General features: G+C 44.3%; 1 protein-coding gene across 2 annotated transcripts in view; it reads right to left on the bottom strand.

Annotated features, from left to right (window-relative positions):
- The window catches only part of FHDC1 (FH2 domain containing 1), a 178,260-nt gene that overhangs the window by 16,744 nt on the left and 144,763 nt on the right, over positions 1 to 16,753 (bottom strand). For both annotated transcript variants that reach the window (XM_069631292.1, XM_069631293.1), the window contains exons 9-10: positions 14,285 to 14,355; positions 6,287 to 6,404 (exon numbers count right to left, since the gene is read on the bottom strand). In XM_069631292.1, coding sequence (XP_069487393.1) covers positions 6,287 to 6,404; positions 14,285 to 14,355 — 189 coding nt within the window. The remainder of the gene's footprint in view (positions 1 to 6,286; positions 6,405 to 14,284; positions 14,356 to 16,753) is intronic.

Genomic DNA, 16,753 nt, shown 5'->3' with positions numbered 1-16,753 from the left:
TGGGGTTCATCAGGGGCAGGCAGAAGCGTGATAATACAAGGATAGCTCACCTTATAGAAAAGGCCAACAAAAGAAAAACGCATCGATTTTAGTAGCTATAGATGCAAAAAGGCCTTTGCAGGGTGGAGTGGAGGTTTGTTCATTGCAATGCAGCAAATGGGTTTTGGGGGAAAAGGGTCTAAGGGTCAAAGCCAGAACCCATCTTTGAGATTAGCAATAAATGGCCAGCTATCCAAGCCCATTAAGTTCCAGAGGGATAGTAAGCACAGCTGACCCGTTTCCCCCATGCTCTATGTCATTTACTTGGAACCACTCTTGGTGGCAATAAGAGCAAATGGAGAGATAGAAGGGATACCATTTGGGGGGCAAGGTCAATAAGATACCTGATTTCGCAGAGGACATACTGCTGACTTTGATGAACCTGGAGGGCTCTCTTAGGGCAATGGAAAGTGAGATCTTACGGTTCAGGTCAGTAGCCAGCCTGAAAATAAACTCCCAAAAATCTGGCATTTTGAATCTCACAATACCAAGAGAGATAAAGGAAGGGCATAAGGCGATGCTCCTGTACAAATGCGTTGAGAAGTCCATAACCTACTTAGGAATAAAGTTAACTATAACCTTGAATGAGCTCTACCGGGCCAAATGCCTACCCTTGCTGGAAGTAGTAAGACCAAACTAATCAACTGGGGTCCCCCAACGATAATCTGGATGGGCAGAATCAATGTTATAAAGATAGTAATTTTACCACAGCTGCTTTATTACTTTATGGCCCTCCCCATCCAGATTGCCAACCTTTGTCCAGACAGTCCAAAAATATAGAAGATTTGTCTGGAACAACAAAAGACCAAGGCTAGCTAGAAGGGTTATGATGCCTAGAAGCAGAGAAGCAGAGGTAGAATGGGGAACCAGACATTAAATGCCTGCGGGTTGGGTGTGCTTTACAAATTGCAAAATAAATAACCTAAAATGACATTATAATCTAGCGTCCTGTGAATATTTATCATGTCTTTGTAGATGCGCAACTATGGAACCATTGTGCTCGTCTACTAAGACTAGCGCCCAGATGCCTGCGGGTTGGGTGCGCTTTACAAATTGCAAAATAAATCATACCTTATGGCAATACAAATAAGGATAATGAGGGAATGGCAGAAAGACTAGAGGGAAAGGTAATGGAGGGCAATGGATAAGGCCGTTATAGGGTACATCTAGAGGAGGTACTTTTGAAACCAAGGGGAGACCGATCAAAAAAAGATGTACTTCAGCAAGATATTGATGGTGCAAGGGGACTCCTGGAATGAGGCAATAGGCGGGCCCAAATCACGTTTCCATCTTCATTATACCAATTTTTGGCACCCCAAGTTTTACCCCTGGGTGTAGCGGAAAGAGCTTTGGGGGTGTGGAGGGAAGGAGGTTGCCAAGGATCTGGGACATGTTTGTAGGTCCGGACAAAAATCCCCCTTTGCAAGGCAGACTTAAGAGACCAAGAGGTTTTGATACTTCCAAATAAGGCACTGGCTAATGCAGCCAGCCATGAAGGAAGCAGGGACATGTTGCTTAAACCACTTCGAGAAATAGTTTGTCTCTGAATCTGGACATAAACAGGATATGATTGGTTATTTATAGCACGCTTAATACCCAGAGGTTTCCAAGTGCGGGCACGGGGATCGAACCTGTGTTGCTCTGTGTCTTGCTTGCAAGGTGAGCACCTTTCCCCCCGAGCTATCCTCCTAACATCTAGTGGGGGCTCTTTATAGTCTTATCAAACAGGCAAAGGAACCAGGGGAAGGAGATCCGACATCCCGGCAAGGAATCACGGGCCAAGGATTGAGGAAAGGAAGCAACTGTGGGCGAATATAACCAGGTTAACAAGATAGTTACAGATTCAGGAAATATGGGTTAAATTCATGCTGCAATGGCACCTAACACCAAATAAAATACACACATTGTATCCCTCAGCATTTACTTTATGCTGGAGGCAATGTGGAATGGTGGGAACCTGGAACCATACCTGGTGGGATTGCCCTTTAATTCAGGACTTTTGGAAGGTAACATGGGAAGCTCTGGGAGAAGCACTGGGCCTGAAGGAAGGCGGCAACAGAGGACTTTCTACATTGGGTATAGGGGGACAATTGGATGAGCTGCCCTCCAGAACAGAGTGTAAAATAAGTAATTTTGATTATGGCTGGGGCGCTGGGGGTTTGATGGAGCAAAAAATTTAAATCAAAGGATCCGCCAACTGATCATGAATGGGTTGGAAAAGTCTGGAATTTTGCAGGACTGGAATGGGCTACCTACTCGCTACAAGGGCATTACCAAGGTTTTTTGGAGGACTGGACCTGGACTCTGGAGTTTCTTCATAAAGGGGCAAGGGCAACCTGGTGCCCTAGGAGGATGAGACTTCTTGGCTTGGTGGAATGAGAGCCAGGCTATGTGACTGTACGAGGCAAAGTAAATTGGAGGGACGGCAAAATAAGGAGGTTCGGACTCTCGGGGGATATGCTGTGTTGGAAAATTGTGAAAATGCCAATAAAAAGTTAAAGAAATCAGCCATTTATAACATAGAAATTTAAGTGGTTAACGTACAAATGGTGGCCCCATTGAAACCTTACAACACACATGTATGGTAGACCCCTTTGAATAAAAATTGCAAATATGCTGGAGGTTGTTCATTCTGTCGCTATAAATGGTTCCTACTTCACTCGCCCATTGTCTTTGCAGGTCTAATTAAACTGGACCGCCCTGGGCAGTTAACCCTCTCCCAATTCACCAGCATTTTGAAATGTCACACCAGTCTGCCTTACCAAGAACAAAACAGAGTGGGGATCTACTGCTTTTTCATTCTGCAGAATATTATTGGGGTAAAAAAGGGTAACTTTCCTTTCTCCAAAAACAGATTTTCCAACAAGGAAAATGCATCGTAAAATTACTGAAGCCTGGAAAGGCAGCCAAACGAGTGTGCTCTCTAGTGACACCACAGTAAACCCAAACTTCCCCAACAAAAGCTGGCACCAGGCCATGTCTGGACAACACACGTAAATCTGCAATGCAAAATATGCTCTGGGAATGGACTATATGGAGTCCATTAACTGTTCTAAGGTTTCACTTCTCCGATATTAAAAGGCACCTCATCGGGTATCTACAATTTGCCACAGACACGGGGAAGCCCTAGAACTAAAACACGAACTGGCGCGTTTTACAAGTGATGGAAAAGAGCCAGATTAATTTCCAGCACTTCCTGAGATCCATGAATGAAAGCAGCAGGATTGCTTTACAAAAAGGAATTTCTACATGAACGCAAATTCCGATCACTCACAGTAAAACAGGACCAAGGGGAGGACATGTTGGCACACATGCCTGCCAATATCCTACAGAACCAAACCTTTGAGAGAAGTTAACCCCTAGAGAATTAAAATTAGAGACATTTTTAACCAAAAGGGAAATAGAGCAGTCAGATTGCCACTACGTCGTATACTGCCTGGTGGGGCTGCTCTCTAAGACGTTGAGGGATATTCACTATGCAGCGTACTCCAGAACATGTGGGTCAATGGAGAGCATCCGACCAAAGAATCTGCATTTTGGTAAAAATAAAAAAAAAAAATAAAAAAAAATAAAAAAGGAATTGGCCTTATGCAAGTTTCAGTGTCCCTGTACTCGAGGTGGACTTTAGGATGCAGAGAAAATCACAAATGGATCTCAGAGAAATGGTGTGCGTATAAGCAGTCCAAGCAAGCACCATCTTGATTCAAGAGGCAGAGGTCCACTGTGGTACTGTTGCTTAGGTGTCACAGCGGTCTAGGAAGGCAATAAACCAAAACGGTTGGTGACATTAGCATCTTCCAATGTCAATTCGCAGTAAATGGCGATCGAATGTGCTAAACGAATGCAAAAATTCAAGCAGTAGCCAGTCTAAAGCATGCGACTAGAATGCACATTAGTTCAGATTATATTTGCTGGCCATGCAGAAATTCAATAGGGACCTGCTCAAGAACGTCAAACGTGCTAAATCACAATGGAGAACTCTATAACAATGGGTAGCGGGTCTTTCTGTGCTGTAGCAGGTTCAAGCATGGTTACTGGAACACCCATGTCCATAATGCCAAACACGAAGGAAGACATCCATCTGCTTCAATCCTAACAACCTAATCTGTGCATTTATCATGGCAAGGGGTGATTATAGGACTTTGTTTTGAGGAAGGAGAGTAGGTAGGTTAAAAACTGCAGCAAGGCTCAGTAGCAAGACTCGAGAGGGATCTGTAGAACAGCAGCACATTGCTGGGGCATGGTCTAATGCAGGATGGCAGCTCAAGGCCATGAACATCCATTTCAATTTGCCACTAATTACACATTTGTTGAGGTGCATGCGCCTTGATAAATATGTACCATATGGCAAGAGCACATGCCTTCAGATGCACTGCACTCGAATCAAATCTAAGACTTCATTAGAGCAGGACCTGCTGGGGAGAGGAAGCTGGTCAAAGTGAACACGGTCCGTTTTTGGATTTTAAAAATATAGATCTTGTTAGCACAAATATTTGATGATACCAACAAACTTGCCCAGGAAAGATTTCCAAAAAAAGCATATACATTGAGGCAACCACTATGAAGAATGAACAGAACACCCATTTTAATGATTAGCGATAGCGCAGATCAACGCTTGTTGAAATCAGTATAATGGATGCGCTCAAGTGCTTTTTGTTGCAAGAACCGCACAGGTCAGTTCTCGTATAATAGAGGGCTGCTGTGAATGAGGTGTATTTGTTCAGGCTTTGTATTGTGTACGGAGGTAAATCCATTAGTACTGTAGTTTGTTCAGCAGGGTGGAGCACTACCACTGAAGGAGGGCACGCAATTCCCAGGCATGACCTAATGCAATGGCCCTGGTACGTAGCACGGCATACCCCGATGATTAGGTTCATGCAATAAGTCCTGCCACATCACAACTATGGACACACATGCAGCTTTCCTAGAGTAAGCAGAATGCGCCGGAAAGCTGAGCATTTGATAGTATGTGGACAAATCCTCCAAAGTGATACTACCAATTGTGCAGAGGCTGAAGGATAAGATTCAACCCTACTACCCTGGTAACATTTGTAGGTCAGAAAAAGAATCGCATTACTTCCTTGGGACGCATTAGATACATTACATTCTTACGGACCAAACGTATAAAACAAAACGTATAAAACACTTGCAAGTATGCTATTTTATTGATCATTGCATGGATAACCGACTTGGCATAATGCTGCAGTCATAACCTGGGCGCATTTATGAAGTCAGACTACTTAAATAAGGCTGGAAAGGTTTCAATACTTGCAACACTGTTCCAACTCAAACCTCAATGGAAAAAAGCTGGAGGGCGAGATTTTCTAGTCTTGAATTTCAATGTTTCCACATATGGTGGCAAATTCCGACATCCCTCCATCCTGGTGGGTTTCTGCTCCCATTATAGCCCACAAACAAAAGTCCATCCAAAAAAAGCAAGATGTCGTCTTATAAAACACAAGATATGCTGGTAAAATGAAGTAGATGTGACGTTAACGAGAAGTAAAAGGTCGCCATTTCTAACAGCAGTCGGTTGAGGTCAAAATTCAAGCAGTATCTAAAATACAGATGAAATAAATACCTTTCTAGAAACAATATATTTATTCCCATTTGCTCCCCAACCACCATCCAGCACTTTTCACAATTATAGGACTGAAGTAGATCAGTAAATGAACACATCCTAGAATAGGTGGGATTTTTCTTTTGGGGGCAGGAAATGCTATTTATTCCAGCAATATTATCACATAAGCCAACACTGAACAGTACTGCATTCACACAGACGTCTCCCAACTAAGCCTGTGGTGAAGGTAATTAAGCAAGGGTGCCCTTGGCTGAACACACAAGAAAAAATTTAAAAATATATATATAACAATTGGATAAATGAGACGACCACTCCAAATACAGCTAGCCATACTGATCTAATGCTTCTGGTGTGCGTAGGTAAGGAGGTTAGCAAACCACATAGCCGGGATGTTCGGGATATAAAATGGTTTCCTCCACAAGCCATTTGCACACACTTGTTAAAGGATAAGCAAAAGTGCAATCTGATTCTAGGAATGGCATGTCAGAAAGGGAACGATTGAGATAACCCTATTCACCAAGGAAAAAAAAAAATCCGCCATTCTGAGCCACGGATTTTACATTTAGTAACTATAAATCCCAGAACAGAAAATGAAAATATAACAAAAACGAAATATTAATATTAAGGACTATTTAAATAGTGTTTCAGTCCATCAGGTTTCTGTACCTGGAGAAACTCTTCCATTTGCTGCAAGAGTTCAGGATCCTTCCGGACGCTGTCCCTGAGCGAGGTGGTCTTCGTGGACAGTGTACTGAACTCCAACTCAAAGTTATCGATCGACAATCTAAAAGAGAACAGTGACAGGGACATGTTACAGCAACTTGAAGGAGCAGTGTGCGCTGGTGTGGCCTGCGGTGCTTCACAATACAGTCATCATTGGATGCAGACCAAGTCAAACAAGAGCACTCCTCCTTGGTAAACCTTGAAGCAAGGGACGCGAGCAAGCTCGAAGCTGAGATGAAAATACTGCACACAGAATACAGGACAAAACTTGTCCCATCCCGCTTTGTCTCCATCTATAGTGGCCAGTCACACAGTCTATCCCCTTGACTGGCACTATTGTCAGGACCAGAATTACTATGTTGGAGTTTGTTTTATGGGAGCAATTAAAAACATGCCCAGAGCAAGCAGAGCAGATCTGAAGTCCACCACACAGCCAAACACTTTTTAATAAGGCCTATTTAATCTCTGATAATGCCCGTACATAAATATTCCCCTTCTTCAGAGAAATGTACGACCTATGGCCTGACCAGTCTGGTCAGGGGTGCTATACTCACACAAGCCTCTGCAATTGGAAAGCGCTATGGTCGCGATTTGGTGTAGTGTGAAAGATTTTTAAGAACGCAAAAATGGCAGTTAGCAACACAGACTCCAATCTGATTTCACCAGCAACCTAGACCACCACCTCAAATTTTAAAAAAAGAACCCAAGATTGTTCTGGTAATCATTGTAGAGTATTTGTGAACAAATTACCACAAAATAGAATTAATGCTCATTGAATACTCGTTTATAAATCACGCTCATTAAACACTGGCAGTTTTTTATTATTCTGAAGCTTAGGTTATGGAGCAGCTGCAAAGCCAGGTGAGGGGTGGAACGTGGGACGGGAGTTGGAGGCTTGCGGGAGACACAGGGAAAGACTTAGAGAAACCATCAGAGATTCAGTCCCAGTCAGATAGCCTGACACACTGTTTTATGCAGACTTCCAAAAGCCCCCACTGAGCAGAACGCCTGAGCAAATAGTCAGGTTTGAGACAGCACTCGCCCATCCTACCTACATACCAAGGAAGGTGAAAGGGGTGCTTGGTGGGCTGCATATCAAAAGTAGCAGTTTCTCTAAAACAAAATCTGTTGGCATCTAAAACTCGGACCACCTATCTCATGGTAATGAGTAGGGGCTCCAGACTACCCTCTTTGCACATCTGCCATTTCCAAGATCCTTGGGACACAGGTGGTATACCAAGTCAAGGTCCGACAGGAACAATGAGAAAGTGAAATGGAACCCACGGGACCCATATACAAGAAGCTTGTGCTAGCAGAATGTTAAGGCCACAATACAGCCTTTTGCAGGAGTTGACTAAAGCATGTTGATTACATGTTTGTCTGTTCATCAGGGTCGCCAACTGCTCCCTGCACTAATCTGCTCAAATTCTGCATCCCAAAACAAAATATGCATACCAACAGAGTCAACCGCACATGGCTCCTGAACACCTCTACAACCAACTTGCATATCACACCTTAAGACAATGCCTACTAGCACCATAGGTGAGCAAGGCTCCCCTCCTAACAAAAATGTCTATGCTCTTGAAACAGAACAGCTAGAAACTGCCCTTCCCACAATGTTGAAGGCACTTCTGGCCTGCATGGATCAACGGCAACGTTAACTTGCATGTTCCCCTCTCCCCAACTAACTCCATCCCCTTGGCAGAGCCACCAGAGTGCCTTAACACCATGCCAAAGGCAGCAGAGTGATAGAAATCCCAATAACATACTAGAAATATAAATAGCTGTATGTACTTGTCGAAGGGAAATTGTGGTCAAACACTGTAGTAGTGGAAACTAATAGGACAATACATGCTTGACTAAGCAAGATATGAAAGAGCGAGACATCTGAATTGGCATTGGCCTTACAGTCAAAGAAAAGCCTAGTTTCCAAAATTGACCAATACATTACAAAACAACTTATTATGCTTTCTACATACCAGTGTAACTATCAATACTGTCACACGAGTGTGCGGTCCCCTGGCCACACCTCAAGGCTGCATACAGAAAGTCACCTCCCATACCTAGGTTTGTAGGCGGCACAGCCTGGTAGGAAGCTGGGAGACTGTGCAAGAGGACAGCAGGTAAGCCAGGGGAGGCACAGAGCAGGAGGAGGGGTGTGGTGGGAAACCTGCACAGTGAAAGGGTCTGGAACAAAAGGCCAACCATGAAGATGCAGCCTGCTGGGCCCAGGAATCTGCATGGTTTGACTTGTTCCTAGCCTTCATTCCTGTAACAGTCAGTTGCGATGGTTGAGTGATTACTACAAGAGGATTTAATGAGCAGCAAACAAGATTTGTCCAAGCCCGTGACAGTCACTCCTACCGATTTCCTGCACCTGCTGCACTATCAAACAATCGTGGCAATCGTACAGCCAGTCCACCAGCCACTGGTGCCAAGGTAATTTAGTTTCAGATGCTTTTGTGCAGAACTGTAGTCACTTATCCTGCTTTCCAGAAAAAACTCTTAGATCATGCTCTCGGAAAGAGGTTTAAAGGGGGCCGTTTCAAATGTGGTGTAGGGACGTAAAGCAAAATTTGCCACCTCACCAGGTTGAAAGGTTCGGCCTACGAGTACCAGACAAAGCTGAAGAGCCCAATGGATTAACTCAAAGTTAGACCGGAAGTCATTTTATAAATTGCATTATGAAGAACTTTCACCAAGTTGAATTCAATGGTTAAAATTATGTGAAGAAACTTGAGGAAGTACAGTTGGGAAATTACGCTATAAAGGACAATGTTCAATGTCATTTCATCAACCCCTGTTTTTATGACCGGTGTTTTTCTGCAGAATTTTTGCCGACATTTTTTTCCCAATTTTTTAATTCTTTTTGACTGACCAGAAGAAAACGATCACTAACTTTATAAGCCAGATAAAGGCTGCGTTTGGCATGCAGTATGTACTATAAAGCCAAGCTTGAGCCTGTTAAACCGAGCCTTGGTTCTTCATGTGCATGACATCAGTGGGAACCTCCAGGTACGGATCATACAATGGCAACTTGCCATATATTGTCAAGGTTGCAAGATGTTTTTATATGGCACTGCTGCCATGAACAGACATTTTACACTGCCAATTCCAAAATGTATTGTGCGCAGCCAGCATACAAATATTTTTGGACAGTGGAATGCTAGCATTTATTGGGCAATGTGGCACTGCATAGCCTGGCATGGATCACCACTCCTTTAACACACCCTAGTGCCAATTACTCACAAACTGGTTTCGGCTTCCTTGTGGGGATTCAGAGAAAGGTTTTACGCACACCTCCTTTAGAGAATTTCACCAGCAATCACTGGAAGGATAGCATTGGGAACATAAAAGGGGCAAACCATACGAGTTTGGCACTTGAGACTAGTAGTCAGTACGGTTATTGGGAGATTGACCAGACTAACTATGGCACTCTTCAGATACCCCACTGGTAGTAAATCAATAGATAGTTGTGTTTGGCGGCGAGACAAGCAGCTGATCAATTGAAAATTCTCTTAAGAATATTTGTACCCTACTGTGTCATTGCTGACAGAAGCAAGTTTATAACTCAAATGACGCATACCAGCAGCCCATCTGTTCACAGAAATAGGCTACATGCGTGCCACATCTTTGGTATAAATTCTGCCCCCGTGTTTGTGCCACTACACAAACACTAAACAAAAACTAAACTTCACATTCCACTTCCCCGGCAACAGTAAGTTACTTTGAATAAACATGCCTTCATTAGCAGACGCAACAAAATGACTGCTGAATCACAGGAATACATCCCTTCCCTCTCCCCAGCACACCCCTGTGAGGCTAGTGAGGTGAGCCCACTCTGCAACACCCTCTACAGGTCGAGGCAAGTAGGACCTCACCAGGAGAGCCTCTCCCTGTGGGGACAAGGACTCCCGTTCCTCCAAGGAACTCCCTGCAGAACCTTTCTACAGTACATCTTCAAAACCATCCAAGTATATGAAGAAAATGATATACACACACACACACACACACACACACACACACACACACACACACACACACATCTGAATAAATAAAATGTGGCAAAAAGCCCACACAAATGCACTCCTTCAATCCACACAAAAAAAAGGCAAATCCAATCCATAGGTTGGTAAACTAGGAACTTAAATGCCCTGTGAAGAAGCCAGAAAGGAGAAGGACTATGGGACTGCGCCAAGTCCCATGACTATGTAATTTGTGAGGGGAGAAGCAGAGAAAACCGGCAAGTTACGAATTAACTAGCCAACTTGGACGCACAGCATCCTGTGGTTGAGAGAAGGGAAGCAGCAGAAATAGACATAGCTGAAAAGGAGAGAGAGGGATAAGACGTCCGGCACAGGGTATTCCAAGAGCGGAATTAGACATTGACCGTCTTGAAGTTGAACAGCATAGAGAACCCTAGTGGTGTATGGGGCATCCCAGAAGAGGGAGAGAGACGGCAGAGTGGTGCCATCACCATTAGTCACGGCTTCCCTAATCTTAAATTGGCTGGATTACTATTAATTACTATTGTAATTCCTTGCTTTTGGCTCAGTCCCTTTATCTCTTTCATCGCCTGCAGCTCCTTCAAAAATGTATTTATTTAATTTATTTTATTTTTTTGTATAGCGCTAAAGCCTGCAGGCATCAGAGCGCATTCCAAAGAGACAGGACAGGTTATTACAAAAAAACGGGACAACAATAGACACACAAAAGATCATATCTTGGGGCGCTGAGAGAGGTCGCTAATCCTGTTTATTTAAAAGAGTAGGGTCTTTAACTTCTTTTTGAAGAGTATGTAGTTGGCTTCTAATTTCAAAGATGCGGGCAGTTCATTCCATTTATGGATGCTTCTGTTTGGAAAGGCCTTGCCCAAGCCGTTTTGCTTTTTAGCTGGGGTTGTCTGGAGAAGTCTTTTGTTGGAGGATCTTAAATTTCTAGATGGTTCATGCCACTTGAAGTGTTTTTACAAGTGCGCTGGGGCTTTGCCATACCAACATCGGTGGACCATTGTGAGGGATTTAAAAGTAATTCTCTCCCCCATGGCCAGCCAGTGTAGGTCTTTCCTATTGCCTGTGATGTGTTCCCTTCTTGGCTTACCCACGGTTGTCCTAACGGCATTATTCTGAATTACCTGGCATTGCTTCAGGCATTCTATATTTGCTCCCAGAAGCAAGGAGTTGCCGTAGTCCAGTCTAGACAATATAGTTGCTCTGGCTATGGCAATGCGATTATTTTGGTTGAGCAGGGGTCTAATTTTTCTCAGGAGTTTTTGGTGGTATTGACAGTTCCTTTTTAAATATGCTGTATGGGCCTCTGCTCCTAGTGAGGCTTGTAAGTAGACTCCCAGTGTCTTTACTTTCTCGGATATTGGAATTAGGGCATTTTTTAAACTGAATGCGGAGTATGAAGGTGGTAGTTTTTTTCCCGGCGTCAGTGGAACCAAAGATCATTAGTTCCGTTTTGGTCCCATTTAAACACATCCAGTTGTCTTTCATCCAGCCCTTGACGATGTTGTATATGGTCGTAAGTTTTTCACTGTCTTGTTTATAGTCTCCACTAAGCTCGAAGACCAATTGAGTATCGTCGGCGAAATTAGTGAAGAATATTCCCAGTTGCGTTAACATGGTACATAGGCATTGCATACACAGGTTAAACAGTAGGCACTGCTTATGGTGCCTGTGCATCCCTGATCCTCATGTCTTTGCACTGGCTTCCTGTCCTCCAGTGGGTCTGTTTCAAATCATTAGTGATTATTCACCGGGCCTTTTACAGCTCAGGTGCTGGGTAGCTACAAGATCAATTTCAACCTTACTCACCCGCTCGGGATTTACAGTGAAAGGGCTTTTGCCTTTTGGTTGTTCTCAGTTATCAGTTTGAGCGGAAGGGGGCTGCTCCTTTTCAGTGGTGGCCGCCAAATTGTGGAACTCTTTGCCTCTGCAGTTGAGGGCTACTAATAATCTTTTGACATTCCGACGCTTGCTAAAAACCTAGTTCTAGTTCCCTTCTGGATATTGATTAGCTCTTAATCCCTCCAGTTTTCCTCTTAGCGCCAAGATGCTTCAGCGAGCGCGCTCTACAAAAATAATTAACATAACCAGACCCCTGGTGGACCTTTAACACTGGTACCACTCCACTACAACAAACGCAGAACTTACCGTTAGGTGAAGTACTTAAGCGCCAGCTTGAGCAATGGAACAAAGGAAAGAAAAGAACGAGCATGAGAAGACAACCCGCCAAACCGGAGAGAAGATCTCATACGAATCACAAGCACAGTGATGTTATCCCTAACATCAAAAGGTAACAGGGAAAACGTGAGACCAGGGAGGGGGAACGAAAAATCAGTATTTGAAAAGCTCATACCCAGTCAAGATAAAATCTTTTACAGAAGTGAAATAATCGTTATTGGAACACTTACTTTTCCCAGTCAGGGAGTTGTTGATATACTGCAATATAAAAGAGTAAACCAGCATCAATATTGGAATGCTTATACAGATAACAGACAAGCTAAGGAAGGTCCAATTAAAGAGGAGAGACATCAAAGGAAAAGCCTGACGAGAAGGTTAAATCAGAGAATAAAAGTGAAGATAAGTTTCAGAGAAACCAAAGGCTGTGAACTACATGCCAAAGGCCAGAGAATTTGGGGCGAGAGTTGTATTTTACTGTGGAAAGAGGAGAACAATCATAAGTAAAATAGCTCAAGAGAAGAGCAAGAAAGGAACGGACCGGTGATATCAAAGAGAAGATACAGAAGTTACTATGAATGCACTGTATGACCTGATAAAAACAGTCATAAAGTACTTTAAGATCAGTCTATTGAACTGAAATGTGTGAGAAACAAGTCCTCAGGAAAAGGGAAACATTTCTACCGTCTTTAGTTATTATAATAGTGGTAGGGTCAGAAAGTGTACGTTCAGATGGTGCACAGGTTCTGTTGAGACTTTTCACCGACGAGCACCGCAGCTAGTTTTGTTAGGTAGGGAAGTACCATAGTATAGAGAAAGATGGGCATTGAATAATGTGTTTAATAAACAGTTCAGTGATATGGATAAACAGAGTCCACGTCCTTCGTCTGACTCACCACAGTACCTTTGCTCAGACAAACTGCCCAAATCGAGAGCTAATTGCTTGGAGGCAGAACACTGGCAGCATGTCTCCAGACGCTAGATTCACCTGGCAGCTTTTCGAACACAAATGCAGGCCCAATGTCAGCACAAGGTCTGGACTTGCATAAAAACACACACACCACCAAACGTGAGGAGAAAGGTCTGCCAGTCCGAAATTCCAAGACAAAGTCAAAATCAGCGAAAAAAGGAAATCGGAGCACAAGATTAGCCAAATTTACAGCAAATTTCAACTTCGATCTTTTTACAAAAATAGAATAAAAATGTTCATTTCTGAAATGCAATACTAAAACTAGAATTCCCTTTAGTGCAGTAAAAAAAAAAAAAAAAAAAAAAAAAAGATGCTCGATGCCAGCTTAATAGGTCAGAGTACTCCCTGCACACTGCTGTCCTCGGAAATGGGACAGCATCAATGTAAAGCAGCCAAGGCTGGCTCCGCCGGCCCCTCGCACCCAAGGCTGCGAGCTTTTACAATTGAATCAGCCCCAGAACCCTCCCCCCAGCTCGGAAGTGCAAGTGTTTGGCGCATCACCCTGGCCTTGAAAAGAAACGCCTGTGACGCCAGCCGGAAAATCTCCACCAATGTACTTCCTGCCAGGGAAGCGTTTTACAGAGCTCCAAGATTTTTACAGAAGGAATGTCTGAAGTAGCGCACTGGTTCTTTAATGCCTACTAAGTGTCCACAAATGTGCCCTGTGCCATAGCTTTGCAAATAAAGAGGAGTGCATGGGTACAGCGGTGTAGGTGCGGCAGTGAGGTGGTGATGGTTGGCAAGTGCAGAGGAATGAGTGTTCAGTAGCAGGGTTTGCTTGCTTACCTAGCCGCATCGTGGACATGTTGCAACTTCTCGGAAAAGCTTAGAAGAGCTGCATCTTTCTTTTGGGCCTCCTGCAACAAGAACAAGCATTTTATGAACAGCGAGTGCAGCATGAAAGCATTTTATAACAAGGGACAGCATCTGAAGACTTAGGCATGCGTGCAAAGCAGTGGCGCGTGCCCCTATGCAGCCAGAAATGTACAGTGCATGCGTGAACAGCGCCAGTTTTCTAATGGGAGAGGGTTCCAGCACTGCCAACTACATTAGTATCTAAAAGTATTTCCTGTTCTCAATGTATGCCTGAAACCAAAGACAACAATGGAATTCTAAATACTTGCTCTGGCTGCAAGACTACCCACACTATGCACTATCCGTTTCAAAATCCATGTCTCGCATCGAAACTGGAAAACGTTAATATGTGACAACTTCATGCACCTTTGTCAGAATTGGCGTGGTTTCTCTACACACACACTTCGCTTTACCCAGACCTCAATACTCTTAGTGGGCTTCGATACCTGGAATAGTTACTAAATTATATGCCTGTTTGATCCATGGCGTAAAAGGCTCAGACTTGCTATCCCTTGGGTAACTGATCACTCCTGTGAGGAATTCGACATTCCACACGGGGAGTATGCACTCGCCTGGGCTTTTTTCGAATTTTGTTTTTTTAAATGGATGGGAGATCCACCTCCAAATAGATGTGAGACCATTCTACACACATTTTCCTTTCTCACTGCACGAAACGCATAGTCACGTGTACTCCAGGAAGACACAGCGTACAGGCGCCGTCCTACCCCCCCCCCCATCATGTTCAGCTGGAATGTGACAGCCACAGGTACATCAAAGCATCTCAAGAAGGGGGGGTGCTCCTTCCTCCAGCCATGGGCAGCCTAATTAAAATATCAAATGCTCCATGGATCAGCCTTCCTATTGTCTCAACTTCTGGTGGCAGAGTTAATTTAGACAAGCCATTTAAAAGGGGCTTGTTTGCAAAACAAACATGAAGGTGGGGCCAACACCTCTTTGACGTGCAATGTGTCAACTTGAAGCCAATTCCCACCCCTCTGTATGAAGGCCAGTGAATAGCATGTCCGGGTCCACTATTTACTGTAGGCAACCCCTGCACAACCGACCACTTTCAGAGGGAGAAGTATGATTTAAGGGAGACAGTCTGCTCTTGTCACAAACTTCGAGGGAGACCTGTGCTTTGATCAAGAATTGCATAGGGCTCAGTTAACCAGAGACACTTTGATCTACAACAGACAGGAAGATGGGTGGGACTTAGGAGTACATGGTGTCACCCCCTCACCTTTCCTCTTGCAAAGCACTCTGGTCCTCACCGCACGCATTACACAAGATTAATGTTGGGGACCCCGGAGTGGTTCCTTAAGGTAGGCTTAGCCTGCACCAGTCATTCACTTACCCCATTTCGCTGTAAAAGAGGACTGAGCCCCTCACTTAGCAGATCATTCGATGACTTTGAAAGTAGTAAGACGACTCTGGCTGAGTGTACAGTCTGCCTTACATCTTCCACCAGTAAAGGAAGGCCATAATTTCCAAGAAGGAAGCAAGATCCCCTCCCCTACACATCTCCCAGGGACCAGAGGGAGATACCAGGACCGGTCCAGCAGATCCAGAACTGGAACACAGCCAGCACACAGGGTGCCCTGCTAGGTTCTGGTGGGAAGTGCGAGAGAGTCTCTGAACAAAGGAAAAGGCCATTGCCTGCAAGCACTCTCCTCAGCTTTGGGCTGTCTGCCTTGAAAGAATGCCACAAGCCCTGCGAAGAAGCTAGGAGTGCCACACAAGGATCAGCCAGCACCCATCTTTTAAATACATTTGAAGCAGTCGCGCCCTCGAACGACTGGCTGCACCACTGACTGTTGTCACTCTGCAGTCACTAAAGCTGTCCGAGGAGGCTCGACCAACGTTCCAGATCCGCCAACCAACACAGAGACCAAGATTGACCCTGAGCCGCCATGTAGTCCAGCTAGAACTGCCTGCCTCCTGATCACCGCAGCGGTCTCCAGTCTTGAACTCTGTCGCAGGAGCTGCAAAGCATTCTGGAAATGACCTGACGCTGTCTAGCATCAAGAACATCTCAAGCACTATGGGATATTATGGATCTGTCCCACTGGTCCTCCTCCGAAGGCCGCTAGGGACATTTATGAACCCTTGCTCCCTTAACCTTGAACAGTTAAGACTGATTGATACTGAGAGAAGGGTAGTCGGTAAAGCAGAGTGCATCCCTTTCCTTCGTGAAACGGTCCGCTGTGCTCCTTTACAGGGTGGGTTTTATTTTGTAGTGTGCTAGAACTCCCTCTTGTGGTAATAATAAAGTATATATTTTTATACAACCTTGACTGGACAGTCCCTTTTATCATTGGGTAATAATTGTATTTTCGTGTGTTGCAACAAACCAATGATCCACGACCTTGCAGAGATGAGCCTGCCGTTCTGCCACGTTAC

This window comes from Ambystoma mexicanum, chromosome 6q (assembly GCF_040938575.1).
Source record: "Ambystoma mexicanum isolate Mex_15411 chromosome 6q, UKY_AmexF1_1, whole genome shotgun sequence".
NCBI lineage: Eukaryota > Metazoa > Chordata > Amphibia > Caudata > Ambystomatidae > Ambystoma > Ambystoma mexicanum.
This window is presented reverse-complemented; position numbering and strand designations above follow the sequence as displayed.